The sequence below is a fragment of the Artemia franciscana genome, chromosome 5 (assembly GCF_032884065.1).
Source record: "Artemia franciscana chromosome 5, ASM3288406v1, whole genome shotgun sequence".
Taxonomy (NCBI): Eukaryota; Metazoa; Arthropoda; class Branchiopoda; order Anostraca; family Artemiidae; genus Artemia; species Artemia franciscana.
Genome location: NC_088867.1, coordinates 28,985,270 through 29,008,944, shown reverse-complemented (window position 1 = coordinate 29,008,944; position 23,675 = coordinate 28,985,270). Strand labels below are relative to the sequence as shown.

The following is a 23,675-nucleotide window of genomic DNA, read 5'->3' as shown; positions in this document are numbered from 1 at the left end:
TGAAACCCTGGGTATTGTTTTTTTACGAGCCTGCTAGTGAACCTGATGCAATCAGATATTTCTTTCCTTAGTCCGGTTTTATGTCAAGGGAAAGACGATACATCACGTCATTATTGTCCAATGTGTATCAGGTGTCCATACCAAATTAAAATTAAAACACGACTTTAGGCACTATAAGCATCATGGGCACCAATCCGTTGAGACGGTTTTGGGTGACAATGCCACCTGGCGTTTAAAGAATTTTCAGAATTCCCTCTTGGAGAGCGACAGGGTGGCATTAGATGTCGAAGGTAAGCTCATGGACATGTACAATCCATCAAATTTGAATCGTATTAAAGAGCATGATTGAAGCCATTGCAATCTCTTATGCCCACAAAAAAAAAATCTAGTACACCATGCAATTCAATGCACCAATAGCGTCAATGCACCAAGAATTACTCGACTTTTAATCTAAAAATATTGTGCACTGAAAAATACTACAGTTTTTATTCAATATTTAGATAAAATAATGTTGAATTATTATCAACACCCTCATCGATCAATGTCTAATCTTAATCCTCTTGAAGTTCATCACGGAGTAAATACCCCTGACATTTTTCTTAAACAGTATTCTAATGAAAGGCAAGTGAAAAAGGAAAATTCAATGTTGGTGATACAGTTCAAATCAATTGAACTAGGAATATTTTTGAAAAGGGGAGTTGCTTGTGGTCTCCTGAACGTTTTAAAGTGTCAAAAATCTTAGACGATAAACCTGTAATGTATTGTCTACGTGATATGTAAAATTAGGAGATTTTTGCTGGTTTTTACGAGTTTGAATTACAAAAAGTTGAAACTAGTGGAGTGTATCAGATTAAAAAAATGTATTAAAGAGTCGAACTCTTCAGGGTAAGAGACAGTTGCTTGTTCATTGGCTGGGATACAACTCTGATTTTGATTCTTAGATTACCAACGAAGATGTTCACAATGCCTAATGATTTCTATTTAACATTCATGTCCAATGTCTCTGACTCCCTCTTTGATGATCTAAATAAAACAGGCAATTTTTGGAAAAACTCCCACGCCATACAACTTGATGAAAAGCATTAAGTTGCTCTTATTGATTGTAATCTTAAGAATACTTACGATATCCTAAAAAAGATCATACATATGATATAAAGATTAGACCAAACGATTGACCAGTGTAGAGCGAGGAAGAGGAATGGATAAAATCACTTAACTCTGATAGGTACCCGAATCCTACCTAAAATACAAAGAATATGGTAGTATAACTGATCTTTGTCGCCAATAGAATAATGTCTGCCCGTAAGATTGAAGCATTCCATTTTAAATATTTAATTGGACAGGGTAGGGTTTAGACTAGACATCCCATCGAGAAAAAATAATTAATCTCATCGATAATCTGAGAGATTCTCTTGGTATTAAACAGAACATAATCGAGGGTAAAAGTGCTGGAATCATCTGTGGAATAGAACGTGTTATTTTTGCAGACTTTCCAACCGGCTTCTCGTTGGACAATTATATATTTCCTCATACGTCCTTTGTCGAGACATCGAGAGTCGGTAATAACAATGTCTCCTCCTACGTGTTCTTGAACGAAAAAACCAATCACGAACTCATTCATCACTTCAATATAAAGCACCTTCAATACATGCCTGTAAACGCTTTGTATTTGGAGCTCTATCAGTTAATGTATTTGGAGCTCTGTCAGTTAAAAGTTAAGAGGTGCATTGGGCTATCCTATAGCAGTAACAAAAGGTTTGGCTATGATTATATATCATTTTGGACCCATTCAGTGAATTGGCTAATAGAGAAAGTTTGTTTGTCCTGATAATGATTTCATGTTACTACTCTCAGACCACGACAATTGGGACATGTAAGGGACTATTATAGGGGTGGTTCGTCAAAGTCGGGTATACGGCCTGGGCAACTAATTTGCTAGGTTTTTTCGCTCCTCTTTACCAGTGGCTAACAAGTATATTGCACCGGTTGCCGCGGATTTTGTATTCTCTACACTAAATGATTGAGACTCTAGGACGGATTTTATAGAAAGTGTATCACAAAATCTCAAGTCCAGCGTGCAACACCTCGGCAAGTGATTGAAATCACGACAAAGAGTAAAAAGGTTTAAAAAAGGTAAGAAACACATTATCAAGTTTAACTTTCCCTGAGGCGCAACACATTCCCATTGTTTCTCCATTAAATTTCAAGGCCTTGCAATAGGGACAAATTTTAGACATAGTCCCGATTTGAACACATCTACTCAAGCTATAATCATCGACTGGGCTGTACCTGAATGCCAGGCGATAATTTTGACGTTGCTCTTGTGATTCCTCGGCACGCTTTCTTTTGGCATTATCTCTTTGAGCCGCAAGCCTGTTTTCACGTTGTTCTTATAATGACGTCATATACGGACAAACAAACACACATATAAGGACAAACAGAAAACATGGACATACACACAAACTTACAACTTATATATATATATATGTAATAGATTATATATATTATAAAATATTTTTTTCAATATATATATATATATCTATATATATAAAAATAAGTTGTCTGTCTGTGTGTCTGTCTGTCAGGTGACGTCATGTTTCTGTGTCGACTGACGTCATGAAGTTAGTTGTCGTCATTTTTGCTATGACGGTGACGTCATTAAAGATATTTAAGACATATATGTTCATGTAGAAATCTATTAATGTTTAAGTTTAAAATGACTGATGAACTTACAATGGCAAAAGCCGATGAAGATGCTCAAAGAGTCTATGCCAAAAGACTTGCTGCTGATAGAGAAAGTCAGAAAAGAAAGCGTGCCGAGGAATCAAAAGAACAGCAAGGAAACAGGCTTGAGGCTGATAGAGAAAGAAAGGACAGAAAGCGTGCCGAGGAATCAAAAGAACAGCAAGGAAACAGGCTTGAGGCTGATAGAGAAAGAAAGAACAGAAAGCGTGCCGAGGAACTACCAGAGCAACGCGAAAGCAGACTTGCTGCTAAAAGAGAAAGTGAAAAAAGAAGGCGTGCCGAGGAATCACAAGAAAAGCAAGAAATCAGACTTGCTGCTGATAGAGAAAGTAAGAAAAGAAAGCGTGCCGAGGAATCACAAGAACAGCAAGAAATCAGGCTTGCTGCTGATAGAGAAAGTAAGAAAAGAAAGCGTGCCGAGGAATCAGAGCAACCTGAAAGTTATCGCCTGGCATTCAGGTACAGCCCAGTCGATGATTATAGCTTGCGTAGATGTGTTCAAATCGGGACAATGTCTAAAATTTGTCCCTATTGCAAGGCCTTGAAATTCAATGGTGAAACAATGGGAATGTGTTGCGCCTCAGGAAAAGTTAAACTTCCTCTTTTGGCTGCACCACCCGAGCCATTGAAGACTTTCCTTACTGGAACTACGTCAGAATCTAAGCGTTTTTTGTCAAAAATCAGAAAATACAACTCATGTTTCCAAATGACGTCGTTTGGAGCCCAAATCGAAAATCCAGATCAATTTATGTCTACTTTCAAAGTAAAAGGGCAAATTTATCATAGAGCCGGGTCCCTTCTACCATTCTCAGGCAAGAATCATAAATTTTTACAATTGTACTTCATCAGTGATAGAAATTCTGAATTGAATGCACGTTGCGAAATTTCTCCCAACGTTGAAAGGACAATCGTTTCCCAATTGCAACATCTTTTCCACGAAAATAATAATTTAATGCGTCTGTTCAAAACAGCCATCGATTTGATGCCTACTGATACGCATAAAATTGTTATTTCCGTTGACAAAACGCCTCCTGGCCAACATGTGCGTAGATACAATGCTCCAACTATCGACGAAGTGGCAATCCTTATGGTCGGTGATCAGTTTTTACCTCGAGATATTATTCTTCATAAGCGAAACGCTCAGTTGTTAAGAATTGCTGAAACACATTGATGCTACGATGCCCTACAATATCCTATCATTTTTTGGGATGGAGCCGACGGCTATCACTTTAATATTAAATTGATGAATCCAGCCACAAACAAAGAAATGAATAAGAAATGCAGTGCAATGCATTATTATTCCTATAGACTAATGATTCGGCAGGATGAAGAAAATTATATTTTAAAATGCCGTGAATTGTTTCACCAATTTGTCGTTGATATGTATGCTAAAATTGAATCAGAACGTTTTCTATATATCCGCCTGAATCAGACCAAGCTCCGCTCTGAACAATACATTCATTTGTGAGATGCAGTTATAAATGACGGTAATACCACAAACGTTGGAAGATTAACAATTTTACCTTTGTATATGCTGGCAGTCCCCGTCATATGCATGAATATGCTCAAGATGCTATTGCGTATGTTCGTCTCTATGGTCGTCCAGATTTATTTATTACATTTACATGTAATCAATCTTGGGACGAGATACTGCAGCTTTTACTGCAAGGACAATCGGCGGTTCATAGGAATGACATTACGGCCCGTGTCTTCCGGCAAACGTTGAAATCACTGATAAACTACATAGTAAAACTTGAAGTGTTTGGGTCAGTGCGATGCTGGATGTACTCAGTGGAATAGCAAAAACGAGGTTTGCCACACGCACATATACTAATCTGGCTACATAAAAAAATTACTTCGAACGAAATTGATGATGTGATTTCCGCTGAAATACCTGATAAAAATGTCGATAAGGGGTTACATGATATTATTGTAAAGAATATGATACATGGACCTTGCGGTGCACTGATCGAAAATTCACCATGCATGGCCAAAGGAAGGTGCACAAAGCAATATCCTCGACTTTTAGTATCAAACACAATTACTGGCAATGATGGTTACCCACAATATAGAAGAAGATCTACTGAAGATGGCGGTAAAACAGCAATAATAAAGAAGCGTAACGGTACCACCATCGAAGTAGATAAACAGTGGGTTGTTCCATATTCCCCATTATTATCAAAAACATTTAATGCACACATAAACGTTGAATACTGTAACTCCGTAAAGGCAATCAAATACATATGTAAATACGTCAACAAAGGCAGTGACATGGCAGTTTTTGGCTTGCAGCCTGAAATCAAAGATTTTGACGAAATCTTACAATATCAGGCTAGAAGATACATAAGCAGTAATGAAGCTGTTTGGCAAATTCTTTCATTTCCGATACATGAACGTAGTCCAGCTGTTGTTCACTTAGTGGTACCTTTACAGAATGGTCAACGTGTTTATTTCACGGAAACCAACGTGCAACAAAGAGCCCTGAATCCACCGGATACAACATTAACAGCTTTTTTTTCGCTTTGCAAAAATGATTCTTTTGCAAAAAAAACTGCTGTATACTGAAGTGCCTTCGTATTACACGTTGAGTACTAAAAATAAAGTATTTGAACGTCGAAAACAGGGTAAGTCAGTCGACGGCCAACCTACCATCTTCAAAGATACCACGATAGGAAGACTCTACACCGTTCACCCCAATCAACATGAATGCTTCTTTCTACGCCTGCTTTTGGTGAATGTACCCGGTCCGACATCCTTTGAGTATTTGAGAACTGTAAACGGTACTATACATGACACTTACCGTAGTGCATGCCAAGCTCTGAATTTATTGGAGAATGACCAACACTGGGATAACTGCATCAATGACGCGTGCGAAACGTCAACCCCAAGTCAAATTCGTGCATTGTTTAGCATCATTTTAACAACTTGCTCTCCATCAGCTCCTACAGAGTTATGGGGAAAATATGAGTCAAAAATATCCGAAGATATACTCCATCGAAAACAGTTAGAGACGTCAGATATGACTTTTGATTTTACATCAGAAATTTATAACTAAACTTTAGTTATTATAGAAGATTTGTGCGTACGTATGGCAAACAAACCTCTTCAGGATTTGGGAATGCCTTCACCTAACCGTATCGCTGCTGTTTCGACATGTGTAGAATTGGATCGTGAACAAAGTTACAGTACGAGTGATCTATTGTCGTATGTACAAATAACATTTCCAAGTTAAAGTCGGAACAAAAAGACATTTATGATACGATAATGCATTGTGCCGATAACAACTTTGGAGAAATTTTCTTTTTGGATGCACCAGGAGGTACTGGTAAAACGTTTATGATAAAACTGATTCTGGCATCAATTCGATCAAAAAATGATATAGCATTGGCAATTGCGTCGTCCGGAATAGCTGCAACATTGCTGCCTGGTGGAAGAACTGCTCATTCCGCTTTGAAATTGCCTCTGAATTTGCATTCTACAGAAACTCCCACGTGCAATATTTCCAAATCATCTGGGATGGGTAAAGTATTGCAGCAATGCAAACTTATTATTTGGGATGAGTGCACAATGGCACAAAAAAATCGCTCGAGGCTCTGGATCAATGCTTGAAAGATTTGAGAGGGAAGTCAAAACCCTTTGGCAGCACATTAATATTGCTTGCGGGAGATTTCAGGCAAACATTACCTATAATACCTAGATCAACTCCTGCAGACGAAATGAATGCTTGCCTGAAAAATTCTAATTTATGGGCACACGTAAAAATATTAAAATTAACTACAAATATGCGTGTCCGATTGCAAAACGATGACTCTGGTCAAACGTATTTAGATCAATTGCTGGCAATTGGAAACGGAAAGCTCCCAGTAGACTCAATTTCAGGACGTATACAACTACCTGCTGATTTCTGTAATTTAGTGACTTCTAAAAATGAATTGATTGAAAAAGTATTTCCGAATATTCTAAAAAATTATAAAAATAATAAATGGCTAAGTGAAAGAGCGATTCTCGCACCCAAAAATATAGACGTCCACGAAATCAACAATATTGTTTTGACCAAGATTCGAGACCAGGCAGTCCTTTACAAGTCAGTCGACACAGTTTTGGAACCAAATGAAGCGGTTAATTATCCATCTGAATTTTTAAATTCCATAGATCTTTCAGGGTTTCCACCACACGTGCTACAACTAAAAATAGGTGTACCAATAATACTTTTAAGAAATATCAACCCACCAAAGCTTTGCACTGGCGCGCGACTTGCCGTAAAAAAAAACAATGGAAAACCTAATAGAGGCCACAATCTTGACAGGGCCTTTTGAGGGTGAGGCTGTTCTTATTCCTCGCATTCCCATGATTCCAACGGATCTGCCTTTTCAATTTAAAAGATTGCAATTCCCAATTCGATTAGCATTTGCAATCACCCTTAACAAAGCTCAAGGTCAATCATTAGAAAATGTGGTATAGATCTTAATACTGATTGTTTTTCCCATGGACAATTGTACGTTGCATGTTCGAGGGTCGGTAAACCTGACAATCTATTTATATGCAGCGACAATTGGACAGCGAAGAATGTTGTATATTCGCAAGTTTTACGCGGTTAATTTGTATTGTATCTATCTATCTATCTATCTATATAAAAACGAGTTGTGTGTATGCATGTTTGTTTGTTTGTAAAAAGAGCGTTTGCATATGACGTCATTATTAGTACATACGGCTTTGTATATGCACAGACAATGGGAAAGCCAAGAATGTTGTATATTCGCAATTTTTACGTAGTTTGAAACACATATATAAACCCCAACAGCTAGTATATATATATATATATATATATATATATATATATATATATATATATATATATATATATATATATATATATATATATATATATATATATATATATATATATATATATATATATATTTTCAAAATAAATTTACAGACATCTTAAAAACACATTTAGGGTTGTTTTGTGACAAATTTACAAACACTTGTTTTCCCTGTAGGACATATCATACCCCCTGACTTCTAAGAAGTGGGTCCCCTCTTGTTCACTTATAAAAATGCTACAACTTCGCCTTTGGCTATGGGATATGAACTTCCCACTCTCTATCAGAGATTGTTTTTACAACGTTACAAAAGTGCACTTTTGATCGTCATCAGGTGCTTGCAACACTTGATTTGCGTCGCGAAAACTCATGTTTTAGTGCTGGGCGGGGGGTTGACCCCCTTAGAATATGCATGTCAAATAGTATGATAGTTAATACCTATTATGGTATAGGATCAGGCAAACAATACAGAACATATCAAATCGTCCCTGGAAATGATAGGTAAGTACAGACCGGCCTTGTTAATAAGAGTTGGAGCACAAAGTTGTTGAGATTTTCATAACAATAGGCTATATACATAGAAACAAATCTCTCTTTATGTTGATTCGAAAGAAAAGAAAAATTGAACAATTTTAAACAAACTTGTTTAAAAATTTTAAGAAATGCAAACTTACATAGCTGAAGAAAAAGGAAAAATACACCAAAAAGGGGAGTTATTTCGATGAAAATTAAACAATTGGATTCATATTCAGTATGCCCAAGTACCTTAGATTGGGAGTTTTGAGCCTCTATTTTTAATAAATACAACTCAAGATGCATTCAAGAGTATAGTAGAGCCCTGAAGCTGCGATTTCAAGAGTCTACCTTTAAAAATACGGGATTTCAATTTTTTCTATAGAAGTGTAGCTATTTGTACATTTTGATTTAACAGTTTCCTTTTTGTGTTTTCTCTCATAGGCCATCAAATTAAATCACTTTTTGTTGAGTATTGAGGAAGGGCTAATCCAAAAAGTAATTTAGAGCTCTAATATTCTTCTTAATTAGCAAAAGAGACTGCGATATAGTAAATGGCCGACTTTGTCGCTTCGTATCGCAAAACGGCAATTTTGGCCAGAGTAATGCCAAAACACTGTCGAACGAAAATTCTGAGATTGTCAGTTGGTCTGTAAATATCAAAAACTAATTATATAAGTTTCTAGTTTCAGAGGCTACACGGCCATACATAGCAAATGTACAATTTCTATTAACCTTTTGTCCAGTAATTCTAGCGGTAATAAACGAGGAGAGGGTTGGATCGTTAAAGCATTGAAACGTTTAATTTTTGGCTAATGTTCTCAAACATTCCATGAGATATTCTTTACATAAATATCAAGGGGGAAGAAGTCCAACTTATGGGCTTTCTTCATTCTGAGGTATATATTTGTAGAAAACTTGCAATGTAAATCCTGGAAGGTATGACATCCGCCCTCTTTTATTGGATACTGGGCTTTTTGATGGAAGCCATTAGTTTGTTGTTTTTTTTTATGTATCAAAGCATTGTGAAAAAAAGTAGAACTTAAGCCTCCAATTGGTGTTAGTTCTCGAAAAAGAAAAATCGAGCTTAGATTGCTTTTGGAAAATATTAAAAAAAAAAAAAATAACAGTTGTCATCTGTGTCATCCGAATGTTTCAGACATTCGGATATTTTCAGACATTTTAAATTCAATTATGTAATTTTCATTTTAATTCCTCATTTTCCCCATTTTCACTTTTTTATCTTTTCCAAAAGTTATGCAAACGTTCCTATATACTAATTGCTTTTTACATGCAGCTTTAAAATTAACAAATTCAAAAAAATGAAATCATATAAAATTAGATTAGTTTGATGGTAACTTTTTTTTATTATAGAGAGCTGTTTTTTTTTTTTCGTTAACAATCTACAGCCACAAAATCTCGTATAGTCTAAATCTGTGGTTACCATGACTATGCATTAAAATTCTTTGAATTTAAGGGATACCTTGAAGCCTACTTTCACTAAAAAAAAATGAAAGTAGTACCATTAGACTCTGTGCTTTTTTGAAATGCAATAATTGCTTTTTTTGACAATGCAACTCCCCCGCCTTGATTATCTTAGGCTTTGCGCTAGTATATATAAAAAACTAAAAGACAACAACACTAAAATAATGAAATTCTTACCTTATAATATGCATCATTTTTGTATTGGTAAAACTATCATGTGTCCTTCTGTTGCAGTCCATATTTTTAAATCATTCTGAAATAATTTCGTATCCAACAATTGTCTAGCAATCACTTGGTTGAACTTTTTCAATAGCTTAAGAACACAAATCAGTTAGCAAAGAAGACATGACGTATCTCCACATGCAAAACAACGAAGAAATACGTTATATGGGGAAATATCTGGGACAATCAGGGATGTTGGGTTGCATTGTCAGAAAGGCGAGCATGATAGTTGGAGAGAGCATGAAATTAGAAATATAATGGTAATACTTTTATTTTATTAAGATGTTTCCTTCTTAGAGCTGCTAATCAAGGATAGCCTATTGCCTTTCAATGTTAGAATTATTATAGAAACCACCAACAAGACATGCTCTTAAGGGGACAAAATTTTTTACCTGCCATAATCTGCATCTTCTTTGCTCAATTTTCTTCGGGTCGGAACACTAGACCATTCAGAGAAAAAATTATCTTCTTGCTTTTCCTTGTGCTCTTGTGCCAATTGGTTGAACATAGATACTTTACTTCCCATATTGACGAAAAGTTTCAAGTTCACAGGACTTCTTGACGACATATTTAATGATTTTTCTTAAATGTCCTTTTTAGGAGAATAATTAAGTAAATTTTCTATCCTGTATATTAATGGAAGAGATACTACGAGCAGTAACATCCCTTTTCGTCAACGTGGCTCTTCACATCTCACTTATGTTTCATAGTATAAGAAATATTAGCTCTTTAAAGGTATTCTTGATGTTCAAACTCCACAGTTTCTTCACAGAAAACACTTTAGTATCTGCCCTCTTTACAACTTAAAATTTTGGAAGGCTCATATCTTATATTAGCTTTGGAACACATTTTAAAAGTCTTGGTTTCGAGCGATCGGACGTAATGACGTCAAATATATTGGCATCTCTTAGGTTATACATTCCATCTCCATCACATGGCCTTAGATAGATGGTTTCACAACACCTCTAGCACACACGCAAAAAAGTTGTTTCTTGTCAAATTCTTTAGTGAGAGCCTCTTTGATAAATGCTGTTAAACCATCGATGCCTTTCTATAAATAAGCAAAGCATCCGGATTCTTCAAATGTTGAGAAAAATTCAATCCAGCGTAAAAAAAAAACTACATCGTTTGTTTATTACGTCTTACAGTGGCGCTAATTTGGCCGCATGTATTTGAGTTTTACTGGGTCAACATAAATCTGACTAAAAAGAACCTCCAACAATAAAAATTTCTTCAAGCTTTTGCTTGAGAAAAAGAGAAGCAGGCATGAGAAGTATGTTTTTATATCAGAAAACTACATTATACTTGGGCAAAAAAATTGTTTATTACGAATGAATTGCTTTGTCCGGATTCTTTAGAGGATGTAAAAAGAAAAAGCAAATACAGAACGCGGTACTGGACTTTACAGTTCCTACCGGCGCTCCTTATCTTCATTATATATATATATATATATACTAGCTGTTGGGGTGGCACTTCGCGCCGCCCCAACACCTAGTTGGTGGGTGCGCTTCGCGCTCCCCCAAGCCCTCCCGCACACGTAAGTCGTTACGCGCCATTGTAGTTGTGTCCCTGTGTCCCACCTGTGAATATAGATATATATATATATATATATATATATATATATATATATATATATATATATATATATATATATATATATATATATATATATATATATATATATATATGTTTTTAACTACGTAAAACTTGCGAATATACAACATTCTTCACTGTCCCATTGTCTGTGCATATACATAGATTGTCAGGTTTACCGACTCTTGAACATGCAACATATAATTGTCCATGGGAAAAACAATCCGTATTCAGATCTATACCTCATTATTCTAATGATTGCCCTTGAGCTTTGTTGATGGTGATAGCTAATCGAACATTCCCTGTGTCCCCGTCGTCATTTATATATCCCCCTGTGCCCCCTGGCGTCCCCGTTGTAGTTGTTTCTATCGAACATTCCCTGTGTCCCTGTCGTCATTTATATATCCCCCCGTGCCCCCCGGCGTCCCCGTTGTAGTTGTGTCCCTGTGTCCCGGTCGTCATTTGTGTCCCTGTGTCCCTGTCTGTAATTTCTCTTTGAGTGTCCCGGTCGTCATTTATATTCCCTTACGTATCCAATATAAAGGAATTTTTTAAAGTTTTATTACCTTTCATTCACAAATAATATAAGCATTTTATGGGTTATTAATTGGTTGATTTAGTAACCTCTATATAATCAATAAATATATTTCATCCTATTGTCTATTTTTAATGTTTACAAACACATATTTTATGAAACTCAAGTTAGAATATAAACCGAACCAAGAATCCTTATATAGGCTATCCATTCTACAGACTTTTTGGCAGCAATTTAATTCCTCTTGGCCCCTTCAGTTCCTTTAAAATGTATTATTTGAAAAAAGGAATAGTCGGGCGAATAGTCTTCCGTCATGATGCAGGGCTATTTAGGAAAAAAAAAAACATTTAAACGTTGTGTCAGTCATATTTAGATAGATATACAGTATTCCTTAAGTAAAGGAAACAATCTTTAGTCAGATACCAAGGTAACATTTCTCCGTCATCAAGGTTCCAATCGATTTATTCTGCTTTGAAACAAAATATTTCTTTAAAAGGAACACTAACTTGAAGCTTAATGAAATCTTGGATTTTCAAGTAAAATATAAAACTTTAAACAAATATATATATATAACTTTGAATGAAGGGACTATATTCAAAAAGTCACTAAAGCTTTCAAACAAACATAAGAAAAATGAATTAGATGATGCCATCGTACTAAACCCTCCTCCCTGTAATGCTACGATGTCTTTTAAACTTTGCTGAAAAGAAAATTAATTGCTTCGGTTCATTTTTAAAAAATCCGCTTTTTTTTAATTTGAAAGGGAAAGATTAGATGCAAAAATTAATGAAGTTAACGAAAAAATTGACAGAAGTATACGTCTTCTTCAAATCGTAAAACTGAATTAAATGTCAAAGTTGTCAGAAATTGAATTTTTGTCCTTGAAACTTCTACTACTACTACTACTACTACTATTACCATCAATTAACTTACCAAGCCGTCTGAGGCCAGACAGCTATACACGCTCCTCCTCCATCCCAATCTATTAAAGCATCCCTCTTTAGACCCTCCTAGGAAGTTCATTTACCTTAAATTTTTTCTTACAGCATACTCCCACCCCAACCGAGGACAACTTGCTTTTCGCTTAGCCCTAGACAGCAGGTTGAAAAGGACAATATGTGGCACCCCGTCATCCTACATCCGCAGAACAAGCCTTAGCCATCTCAGCCTTTCTCTCATAATATCCCTAGAAAGTGGATTGAACTACACTTTCTGTACAGCTTTTCCCTTGAAACTTCCTTAGCTTTTTCAAACGTTAATGACACTTTAGTCTTGATAAAGAAATGAAAAGGTGGCACACTTAGTGTTATTAGTGCTGAATACTACTCATTTTATGTAATGTTCATTTTAGTATATCAAGAGAAGTCAGCCTTGACTGTCTCAAGCCATATTTCTTCTGTCATCCTGCTTTCTTCTTCCATACTGCTAGTGGAAGGCATTTGAGGCCTTTTTTAGTAATTCTCATCTGATCTCCACATGGTACGGCCAAAACAACTTAGACACCTCATTTTGACAACATTGGAGACAAGTAGGCGATCCCCACCTCTTTTCCTGCCCTCTTCGTTCGAGATTCTTTCTGAGAGTCGAATGCCTAGTATATATCGCAGGCATTTTCAATGGAATACCTCGAACTTTGACGCATCTGCTGCTTTCAGTTACCAAGTTTGGAACTCATAGAGAAGAACAGAGAGTGCTATGGCTTTGTAAGCTCGGAGCTTTGTGGTAGGAGAGATTTCGCTACGCTTTCATAGCAAGTTCTTTAGCTGTAGAAAGACGTTCTATGGTGAGTATATGCAATTCCAGATCTCCTCTGATGATTCCCCAATTTCATTAATCATCGAGTCAAGGTATTTAAACGACTGAACGTCCTCAATTTGAGTACCATTTAGGGTCACAGGGGTGTCATCCATCCCAGCTGTCCGCATGGTTTCGTCTTCGGTAGACTTAATTGGAGGCCAGTCAAAAGTGCTCTGCTTGCTACTTCATTAATCATGGCCTGGACATCTGTAACAGATTTGGAAAACAGGTTTGTTTATCATCAGCATAATCAAGATGTATGACAGAGAAGGACGGGCTCACTTCCACACCTTTATATTTGTCGAGAATCCGATCAATGACGCGGTTGAATAAATTTGGTAACAGAACGCATCCTTGACGTACACCCTCCTCAATCAGGACCAGTTCCGAAAGTTCACCATCAACTCTAACTTGGGCCTTGGTTCCATTGTAGTATGCCTTTAACAGTCGAATGATTTTCTCAGCGACTCCGTCCTCTCTCATTGCGAAACATATGACGTCCCGCTGGACCGAGTGAAAGGCCGTGATGAAATCGATGAAATTTGGATTGTCTCCTGTTGGTGTTTGACGCGATGTTCTAGGACCTGTTGTAACCTAAAGATCTGATGACAGCAGTCCATGCCTGGTCTAAAGCCTGCTTGGTTTGTTTGGGAATTTCGATTGTATCGGAACCTGTTTAGAAGCATAATTGCAAACATCTTTGCATGGTCTCTTTTCATTCATTGTCCCATACATCCATAACAAGTTCTTGGAGCTCATCTGTGGCCGACTCAGGCAGAGCTTTTAGCAGCTCAGCAGATATGCCATCTATTAAAAGACTTTTGTGTTTTTTAGCAGTTTGATTGCCAGGACTACTTCCTCTCTAGTAGGTGGGTCAGTAAACTCATTTTCATAAGAATGGCGTTCTGACGGTTTGGGTGAGGCGATGGGGCCTTGGTTTCCGCTGCTAGTTATTCCCAGTCTCAGGATTTCCTGGAAACATGCCTGCAATGTTTTTCCCTACTTGTGAACAGTTTCCTGTCTTTCGTTTTAAGCAGAGAGATGGTAGATTACTTTTTCTTTCTGGTACATTCTCCAGGAATCTGGTGAAGCTTCCCTATAACACTTCGTGAGGTGGCTTTTTCTATCTTCTCGGCCCTTTTTGACCAGTAGGCCTTTCTATCGCTTCTGTCAGACCTATGGCATTCCTTACACTACTATTTATGGGCAGCAGATGTTTTGCTGGTTATCTCCTTCTTCTTTGCTGAGAGTTTCGGAATTTTCCCAGAGATTCATATTTTGGCTTTTCGTTTTACGACTCCGAGGATTTTTGTTGTGGTTCTTTGACGTGGCCTTTGAACTTGCTCCATTTTATCTCTATCTTGGAAACGGGGCATCCTGATGAGTTGGAAACCTGACAAGTACCCTCGGCATCATCTTGTAGAGTGGTGAAGCAGTTGGAAAGCTCAAGGACTAAGGATTCCTGGTTTTTATCTATTTTTAATTTAGATAAATGTATTTCCTGACTTAGTATCGGTGCCTTCTTCTCACTGAGTCCGTACCTAAGCCTGATCCTTAGCAAGAAATGGTCAGATCCATTTTTTGATCCTATGTCAACACCTCTGTGCCTCCTTGAGTCCAACATCGCGGTTTTCTTCCTTCGAGATTTAAGGCGGTAATCAATTAGAGCTTTCAATCTTCCATAGCAGAATTTGGAGGTATAAATATGGCAGGGTTTGTGTCTAGACCAAGTATTAGCCGCAGCAAGATTGTTCTACATTGCGAACAGGAGCAGTCTGCGTCCATTAGAACACCTTTCACCGAGGCCATGATTGCCAATCGCCTATTCAGAGTCAATCATCCTGCCTACGATCCTTACATTAAAATATCCCACAATCACGGGTATGTATCTTTGGGGGATCCTGTTACTTTGCTTCGCATTCATTATTGTATTTTAGCTAGCCCACTTTGACGAGTGCGCAAGTCTCGTTGCACCGCATAACACCGGGGATGCCCTAGCCAAACTTTTACTTTATAACACGTTGATCATCTTTGCTGTATGTTTCCTGGGGATGAAGCTCTCCACAAGGTCCACAGTCTCACGGTTACCCGGATCACGTTAGCCACCACCTTGCTTGGCGTGGAGCTCAGTGACTTTTACACACTTTCAACACTTTTAATTGCACGGAAACACTTGAACCATTGCTACTAGCCAACACGAATCGACTTGTTGAAACGTGCAAATCTCTTCCGTATAACTTATGCTACATTCGGCAACCAACAAATCCTATTGACAGGCCTTGGACATTAGCTTGTGGACACTCTTGCCAGTTAAGAGGCCAATGAGCCGCAAGCCCGTCGTAAGCCGCACTTTGTTGAACGATGTTTGCACATATGTTGACCAGAACTTTTACACTTAGATTACACTTAGATCAAATATGTCACTAAATTTAAAAAAATTTTCCATAGTGAAAAACCAATCAAATATTTTAATTTTTTAATCAAAAAAGTTTAAAAATGTATACATATTTCAAATATTCATCTGTAATGAAACTATTACAATTCTAAAACAAAAAGAAATTAAATAGAAAAAAAATACTCTTTCGGAAACATAATTATTTCAAAGGACATTGAAGAGCCATTAAATTGATTATGACTTTTCGAGCCATGAAAAAGTTTAATTGTTTTGGGTTTTATTTAGTAACTCTGTGTTTTCTATTTGTTTTAAGTTTGAATCTTATATGACTTCATTTTTATCTTTTTTCTGAAAACCTTTTGTATCAATTGATATCAATAAAAAGACACGGTTCATTCTATTTGAAAGTAAACACTAGTGAAATATATAAGGATGTGACAGAGAAAAGTGATAGAAAATATGTTGTTCACCTACAAATCAAAATGTTATGGTAATATTGGTTCAAATTCGAGAGCAGTGTTCCAGTTTCTGAAAGATGTTTATTTTTTATTCATACCTTTGATTGTGACACTTAAAAATTTCGTTTATTCTAGTTTTCTTTTCAGTAGTGTTAATTTGTATACTTTTAGTAGTAAAATACTTCTAAAAGTTTAATCACTTAACAAAATTCCCTCATCTATATATTCATGATAGACCACGTTCGCCACCCTTCTTAACAACTACATAAATTTTCATAGAAATGTTTTTGGCAACTCACACAACAGACCTAATCAGACTTTCTATACAAATATATTATAGAAAATATGTATTATTTTATATAATATATTGTACAAAATATGGGGTTGTCTATATAGGTGCCTAAAAAAATTTATTGGGACACAGGTTGCGTTTATTAAGTCAAAGCTCTTACGTTAGCCCGCGTTAACCAGATTGTCTGCATACTCGGTTTGAGTTCCTCTATCTCATGAATCCAAAGTTTTTTTTAAATCAATTCTCAATTTTGATTTTTCAGCAATCGGATTTTCATTTTCACTTTGTGTTTTTGTCTTTCAATTGATATGGAATTGCGTCATTTTTTCCAACCTCTAGAAGATCCAGAATAAATATTTGCGTTTTAACAGATGCTTTGTATTCATTTTTCAAAAGAAAACTCATTACCTTCTGTCAGTTGGTCAATATTTATTACCAGCATTCGAAAAGCTGATTACTAGACTCGGAGCTGTGCCAGAGTAGGCTAGGTTTCGTCCAGCGAAAAGTTGCAAAGTATACACTGGACGCTTTCCAAATGAATAGATAATGAAGCGAAAATAATTTTTATGAAGCGAATTACCAATATAATCTAGTCGTAAATTTTTAAATGAGTCAACTAAAACAGGATTGATGGTGGACTAAGGATACACTAGAATATTATTATCGTTCCGGAATCGATTTGTCATATCTCGACCTTAGTATCGACAATGATTCAAGCAGTGCACAAGTTTCCCAGGTAGACTTTTGTCCACTGGTCAGTTTACAAACGCCTATTTTTTATTTTTTGTTCTTATCTTCCACTCTTATTTCAGCTCTCCTGAAAATTTTTGAATATTTGAGATATGTTCAAATGCTTAAAACACGGCAATATTTATATTACTGAAAATATTAAACTTCATTAGAAATTCTAATTTATAAGTCTTTTTTTGTTTTACCGCCAAGGCAAATATTTAAAAAAAGGAAGTAATATATTGCTTAGTATTAATAGTACTAAACAAGAATTTCGATAGAAATGAAAATAATTCCAAAAGCAAAAAGACGTAAACATTTTGGTTACAAGAAATTTGATTTCCTGGAAGTTACAAAATCTAATCTGTTTCTCCTCACAATTCCAAACTTTCTATTTATGAGCTTGTTTTCACTTCCTGAGCATTCCAGTACTTCTTATAGCCATTATTTGTTTAATTTCTTCGCCTTTAACTAGGTCAACATTATTGACTTCTCGTGGCATAAAACATTTAAAAGAAAAGATATTAAAATGCTAATAATTAAGTATCCATCAGCAGACGCTATTGGGCTTGATAAAGGCTTTGTGACGAATGGTATAGAAGAAAGACACGGAACTAACAAAATTTCATTTTCATTTCTGACAGCTCAAACACTTTTTATGTAATTTCCTTTCCTTGGAATGTAAACATAACTAAGTAATTTATTAGTTTAAAAGCAGGAATCCAATAAGATTTTTTTGGGAAGAACTTTTCCTTTTCGAAATATTCATCTCCCTGAGTGCCCTTCACAAACGCAAAAAGAGAGCCAACGTCATGTTTATCAGTGGGAAACAAAGCAAATCTTTCAGCTTTTTAAACTTCGAGTCTGATGCTTGAAGTATAGCACTGTTCAAATGTAGAGCTGCCTTTCAATTAAGGGTAATTTTCTTTACTACTCCTTACGGTAACCTGCATCAATATCTAGAAGTTTTGTAAAAAAGGGAAGAGTATTTAAATTGGATGAAAAGCTTTGGCATCTCTTTAGTGTCCTTCCTCCTCCCACAGATATTTAATTACTTGAGTTTGAGGTGGAGTGACTCATTATATTGTGAACAAAAACAAGATCCAGATGTTTTCTTGGTGGAAGGGGAGCTCCTAAAAACTGAATTGCATATAGAATAGACTCAAATGGGGAAGGGCAACTGAGTCAGCTGCACTGGGCACCACACCTGGGGGGCTTGGCTGGGGGGGGACTCACGACTTTGATCATATTTTTTTACTTTGATTTGGGATTCTCGCTCATATTTTCATCGGGAGGGGGAGCTGCAATTAATATATCCCTTGGCGCCACCAACCATTGGAGCGGGTCTGAGCGCATACACTGTAGGCTATATGAAGAACTCATTGTTTTTACATATTAAATATATTTTTGAGGCTTATAAGATTAAAGTAAAGTTTGAAAATATAGTTTGTTCAAACTTTGTGGGCATGATTTCTTAGAAATTCGTAATTATTGTTTTGCATCACATCTTGATATCGTAATAGAAAAACTTGAAATAATTGGTTTGATTTGTGCTCCTGGCCAAACATGGGTTTTGCAACCCTTTTAAGTTTCTTTTTTCAAATATCAATTTACAAAACTTTCCAAAAAAACTTTTTCAAAGAAAAATAAAGAATCGTACCAAATTTAAGACCTGCAGACATAAAGGTCTAAAGTAATCAAACTCAAAGCAACCAGAAATCACTGCCAAAGAATAAATGAAACCCAAAACGACCAGAAACTCAAATCAAACATAAAAGTAACAGATGCTGATATACGTGAATGAATAAATCTTTAATTGAATAAAAATTAAATTGAATATTCACCTCAAACTTTGAACGAACACAAATTACTATAAACAGGAATTTAAACACTGTCCCCGTCCCCCTCCATAATTCCAAAAGCTCTAAAGATTATTGCGTCATTTGAATTTACTGAAAACTGCATTTATTTTGAACGGCATGCTTTAACTCTTTAAATCATTGACGAAAAATAAGTATAAGCCGTTGTATTACTCAGGATTGCTAAAAAGAACTAGCAAAAATAAACTGGAATTTTAATATACAAAGATATTGATTCCTGTAAATACCAGTAATTATAGGATTTATTTTCATGTGAATTTTCTTCAATGTTACAAAAAAAATACTTTTTATTTTCTTTTCTGTAATACACAAGCGACGCAATAATATGTAGAACTTATATGATTAAGGGGAGGGGGGGGTGTGCATTAGCCTAACTCCTGGTTTTAGTAATTTTTGCTGGTTTTGAGTTTGATGTTAATATGCAATTTAAAATTTGTTGGTTTAAGATTACCATATTCATCTGTATCAGTGACTGTCACATTATGTTTGATATGCATAATGTATTTTAATTTTTGCTTGATAGTAATTTCTAATAGTTTTGGGCTTGAATTCAACAGTTTGTAAGAACAAACTGTAAGTAAGCAGTGACCCGCTTCAACAATAACCAAAACTTTAGAAAAGGGGAATATACCAATTGATATATCAAAAGAATCGAATTTTTATGCTGATTTCAAATATTTTAATAATGATTAAAGTTTCATTAAGTTTAGTTTTACTCATCAAAGTTTTACAAGTGTGAGAAAATTTGCTTTATTTTCGAAAAAAGGGAAAAACATCCCCTAAAAGTCATAGAGTTTTAATGAAAATGACACCATTAGATTCAGTGTATTAGAAACTTCTACTGTGGAGGTTTCAAGCTCCTATCCGCAAGAATGTGGAATTCTATCCGCAAGAATATTTGAAGAGGACTCATTCGAACGGAAATTAGAATTTCTAGTGCCCTTTTTAAGTGACCAAAAAGATTGAAGGGCAACTGGGCCCCCTCCAATGCCCATTGTCTCCTAAAACTATCTGATCAACGCCTCACTCTTTTTGCTTAAGTTTGACTCTTTGTCACAACTCTACTTTTTAAAACAACAAAAACTTAAGCATAAAAAGCAAGGAGTTGAGGAGGGGACAGCCCCGTTCATATACTGAATAATTTCTGTTCGTTTTAAGTTTTAATGTCACTCCTTACTTTCAGGTAAAAAACTTTTTTTTTTATTTCTGACAGCGAATGCAGTTTTTTTTGTTTAGTCATAATAAGATTTTATTTCTGCTGCTCTGAAGTTTTATATCGTTCTTTGCTTTTCTTTGAAAAACTCCTTTTTTTGGAAAATTTTGTCTTTGTTTAGCTTTAGGAAAGGTCTTATCTTTATATAGTATACCATGAAAATAAATTAAAGTGATTAGTGCTATGCAGAATAATAATACTGCTGTGGTTAAGCTAGGAAATGAGGTTACAGTTGGTTTTGTATTAAATCGGGAGTTAAGCAGGGTTGTGTTTTATCCCCCTTTATATGGATCATTCTAATGGACTTGGTTTTAAGGAGCACAAGAAAGGCAACGGGAGACCACGGAATCAAATGGGGAGTGGATTCAGATTACGCTGATCATTTAAGCATCCTAGATGAAAGTTTGAGCAAAAGAAATAAACTTTTAGAGGTTTGTGAGTTCAGGGTGCTAGAATAGGTTTGAAAATTAATATTAAGAGCGCTAAGTCACTAAGGCTACGAATAAGTGAAGATGAAAAGGTCGTTGAGTAACGAAGAGATCGATGAGGTGGGCCGTTTCACTTACCTTCGTAGTATTATTACTAAAGACGGTGGTAAGAGTGAAGTTGTTAAAAGTGGAATAGCCAAGGTTGAGGGTAATTTTTCACAGTTAAAAAACTTTTGGAAGAATAGGAAGATAATTCTGCAAACCAAGATTAGAATATCGGGAGGTAGAGTGAAGACAGTGGTCAAATATGGCTCAGAAGCTTGGGCGCTCCAAAAAGCGGATGAAGATTTACTAGATGTTTTCCAGAGAAATTGCCAATGGATTGTTCTGGGTTCCCGGCTTAATGACCGTATTTCAAACAGTAGACTGTACGAAAATGTGGTTCAATCCCGCTTTCTAGGGCTATAATAAAATAAAGGTTGAGATGGCTAGGACACGTTCTGCGGATGAAGAATGACAGATTGCAGAAGATTGTCCTTTTCAACCAACCCTCTAGGGCTGACCGGAAAGCAGGTCGTCTTCGTCTGGGGTAGGAGGATGTCATAAAGAAAGATTTAAAGGAAATAAGAAGTTCCTGGGAGGGTGTAAAGAGGAAGGCTTTGAATACATTGGGATGGAGGAGGACCGTGCGTAGCTCCTCTGACAGCTTGGTGCTGCGGTGAGTTGTTAGTAGTTAGCAGTAAAGTCTTATGTTCAGGCTAATATAAAGAATATTTCTCCAATTTTTAAGTCTTCGGCTTAAGAATTAAAATATCCAATTCTGACTTAAATTTGTAATTTGCACAAGGTGAGCAGATTGTTATATTTTACTGAATTTAATTTGGCTATTGAATAAATTTTGTTCTGTCTGAAATCAAGGTTGGGAATGGTTCTATACCTAAGACTTCAATTCAACAGTACTTAAAAGATACTATGCTCGAAAAAATTCTCCGGAAATAATGTTCAAGATATTATATATGAATAGAAACGGAAGAGGAGAATGAATCATAGGCAGTGCAATAGCACTGCCTAACTAGATAGTGACGAGGGCACAATGTGCTATTTATTTATTTATCTTTTAGACCAGGGCACGTCGTATAGAACGAGTCGTCGTAGAAGCTTTGAAAGGAGCTCAACTGATTGGAAATTGAAAGGGCCAGTGCTCTTTTTAATAGTCGAAAGTGATTGAGTAGCAAACAGCCCCGCCCCCAACGACCATTATCTCTCCAAAATAATCCAATTAGAATTTTAAATAGCCATATTGTTCAATGTAGTTTAAAGGTCCGAAATTATGTCTTTGAGGTTGACAGCCCCCCATCAACCCTTAGGGCAAGGGTTGTAAGTTATACCCTGGGGGGTTATAAGGTTTTTATAGAAAAGGTGGACGTATAAACTTCGTAGGGGGCTCGTTGAACTGGAAATCAGAAGATTTAGTGCCCTTTTTAAGAATCAAAGTGATTGGAGGTCAAATACCTTCTTTCCCCCCTTTTTGGTTTTAGGCTTTGTTTAGAAGGAGTTGTCGTAGAGACTTTGAATGGGGCTCATTCGATCGGAAATTGTAACGTTTAGTTTTATTTTCAATAATCAAAAGTGATTGAAGGGAAACCAGCCCCCCCCAACGCCCACCATTTTTACAATAAACAACGGAGTTAAATTTAAAACGAGCAAAAATTAAAATGAGTAGTGCGGAGAACCCCATGCCTTCTCAAGATCAGAACATAATTTGCACTTTACTGAAAAAAGTGACCCTGGGTTGTCAGTGTGATATACATATACTGATATTTATTCCTTAAAGCTTCGAGAATTATTTATTTGTTAAATTGAAAAAACTTAAAACATTTAAAATGTATTTTGTTTTCAATAAAGTGCAAATTACGTTCTGGTCTTGAGACGGCATGGGGTTTTTTTTAGCACTACCTATGTTAATTTTTGCTCGTTTTGAACCCGATTCGGTTATTTATTATAACCTGTATTCGTTTTGGGTTTCATTTATTTATTGATGGTGATTTATGGTAGTTTCACGCTTGGAAGATTATATAACTTTATTTCTACACATTTTTCGTTTAATTGAGCTCTTTAATTTTCTTTGAAAAACTGGTTATTTGGAAAGAATTTTCTTAAATAATATATATCAGAGACATCAATCAGCTATATTATTATGTTTCTGACTGTTTTGTTTGTGACTTTGACGTGGGATTTTTCTAGGTATCGTCAGGAAAAAAATTTAAACTTGATATCATAGCTATTTTATGGATATTAAATATACACCCTTTTGACAAACTGGATGTAAAAGTTTCTTTTGATTTATTCCAACATTCCCCCTCAACCTTCCCTGAAAGTTGCAGCTACATTTTACAAACCATTCTGTAGATGCTGTAGCTTCGCCCTTTGAAATACCGGATACACATTATGCCTTTTGTATCTAAAAATCTGGATGTACATGGCATCTATTCATTTTGTTAAACATTACCTAAAGGTTTCTGCTTAGCAACATTAGTTGATCCTGACATATTAAATATGATCCC

The 23,675-nt window shown here is 36.0% G+C and overlaps 1 protein-coding gene and 1 long non-coding RNA gene across 6 annotated transcripts in view; one reads left to right on the top strand and one right to left on the bottom strand.

Annotated features, from left to right (window-relative positions):
* Positions 1–17,259, bottom strand: part of LOC136027227 (uncharacterized) — a 46,629-nt gene extending 29,370 nt beyond the window's left edge. The window contains exons 1-2 of one of the 3 annotated variants that reach the window (XM_065704280.1): positions 17,022–17,259; positions 10,184–10,842 (exon numbers count right to left, since the gene is read on the bottom strand). In XM_065704280.1, coding sequence (XP_065560352.1) covers positions 10,184–10,359 — 176 coding nt within the window. In that variant the 5' untranslated portion in view covers positions 10,360–10,842; positions 17,022–17,259. Of the gene's footprint in view, positions 1–9,746; positions 10,075–10,183; positions 10,864–17,021 lie in introns of those variants that run through there. The other 2 variants (XM_065704281.1, XM_065704282.1) reach the window with 2 other exon arrangements.
* The window catches only part of LOC136027229 (uncharacterized), a 173,023-nt gene that overhangs the window by 118,764 nt on the left and 30,584 nt on the right, over positions 1–23,675 (top strand). The gene's annotated exons all lie outside the window — the stretch shown is intronic.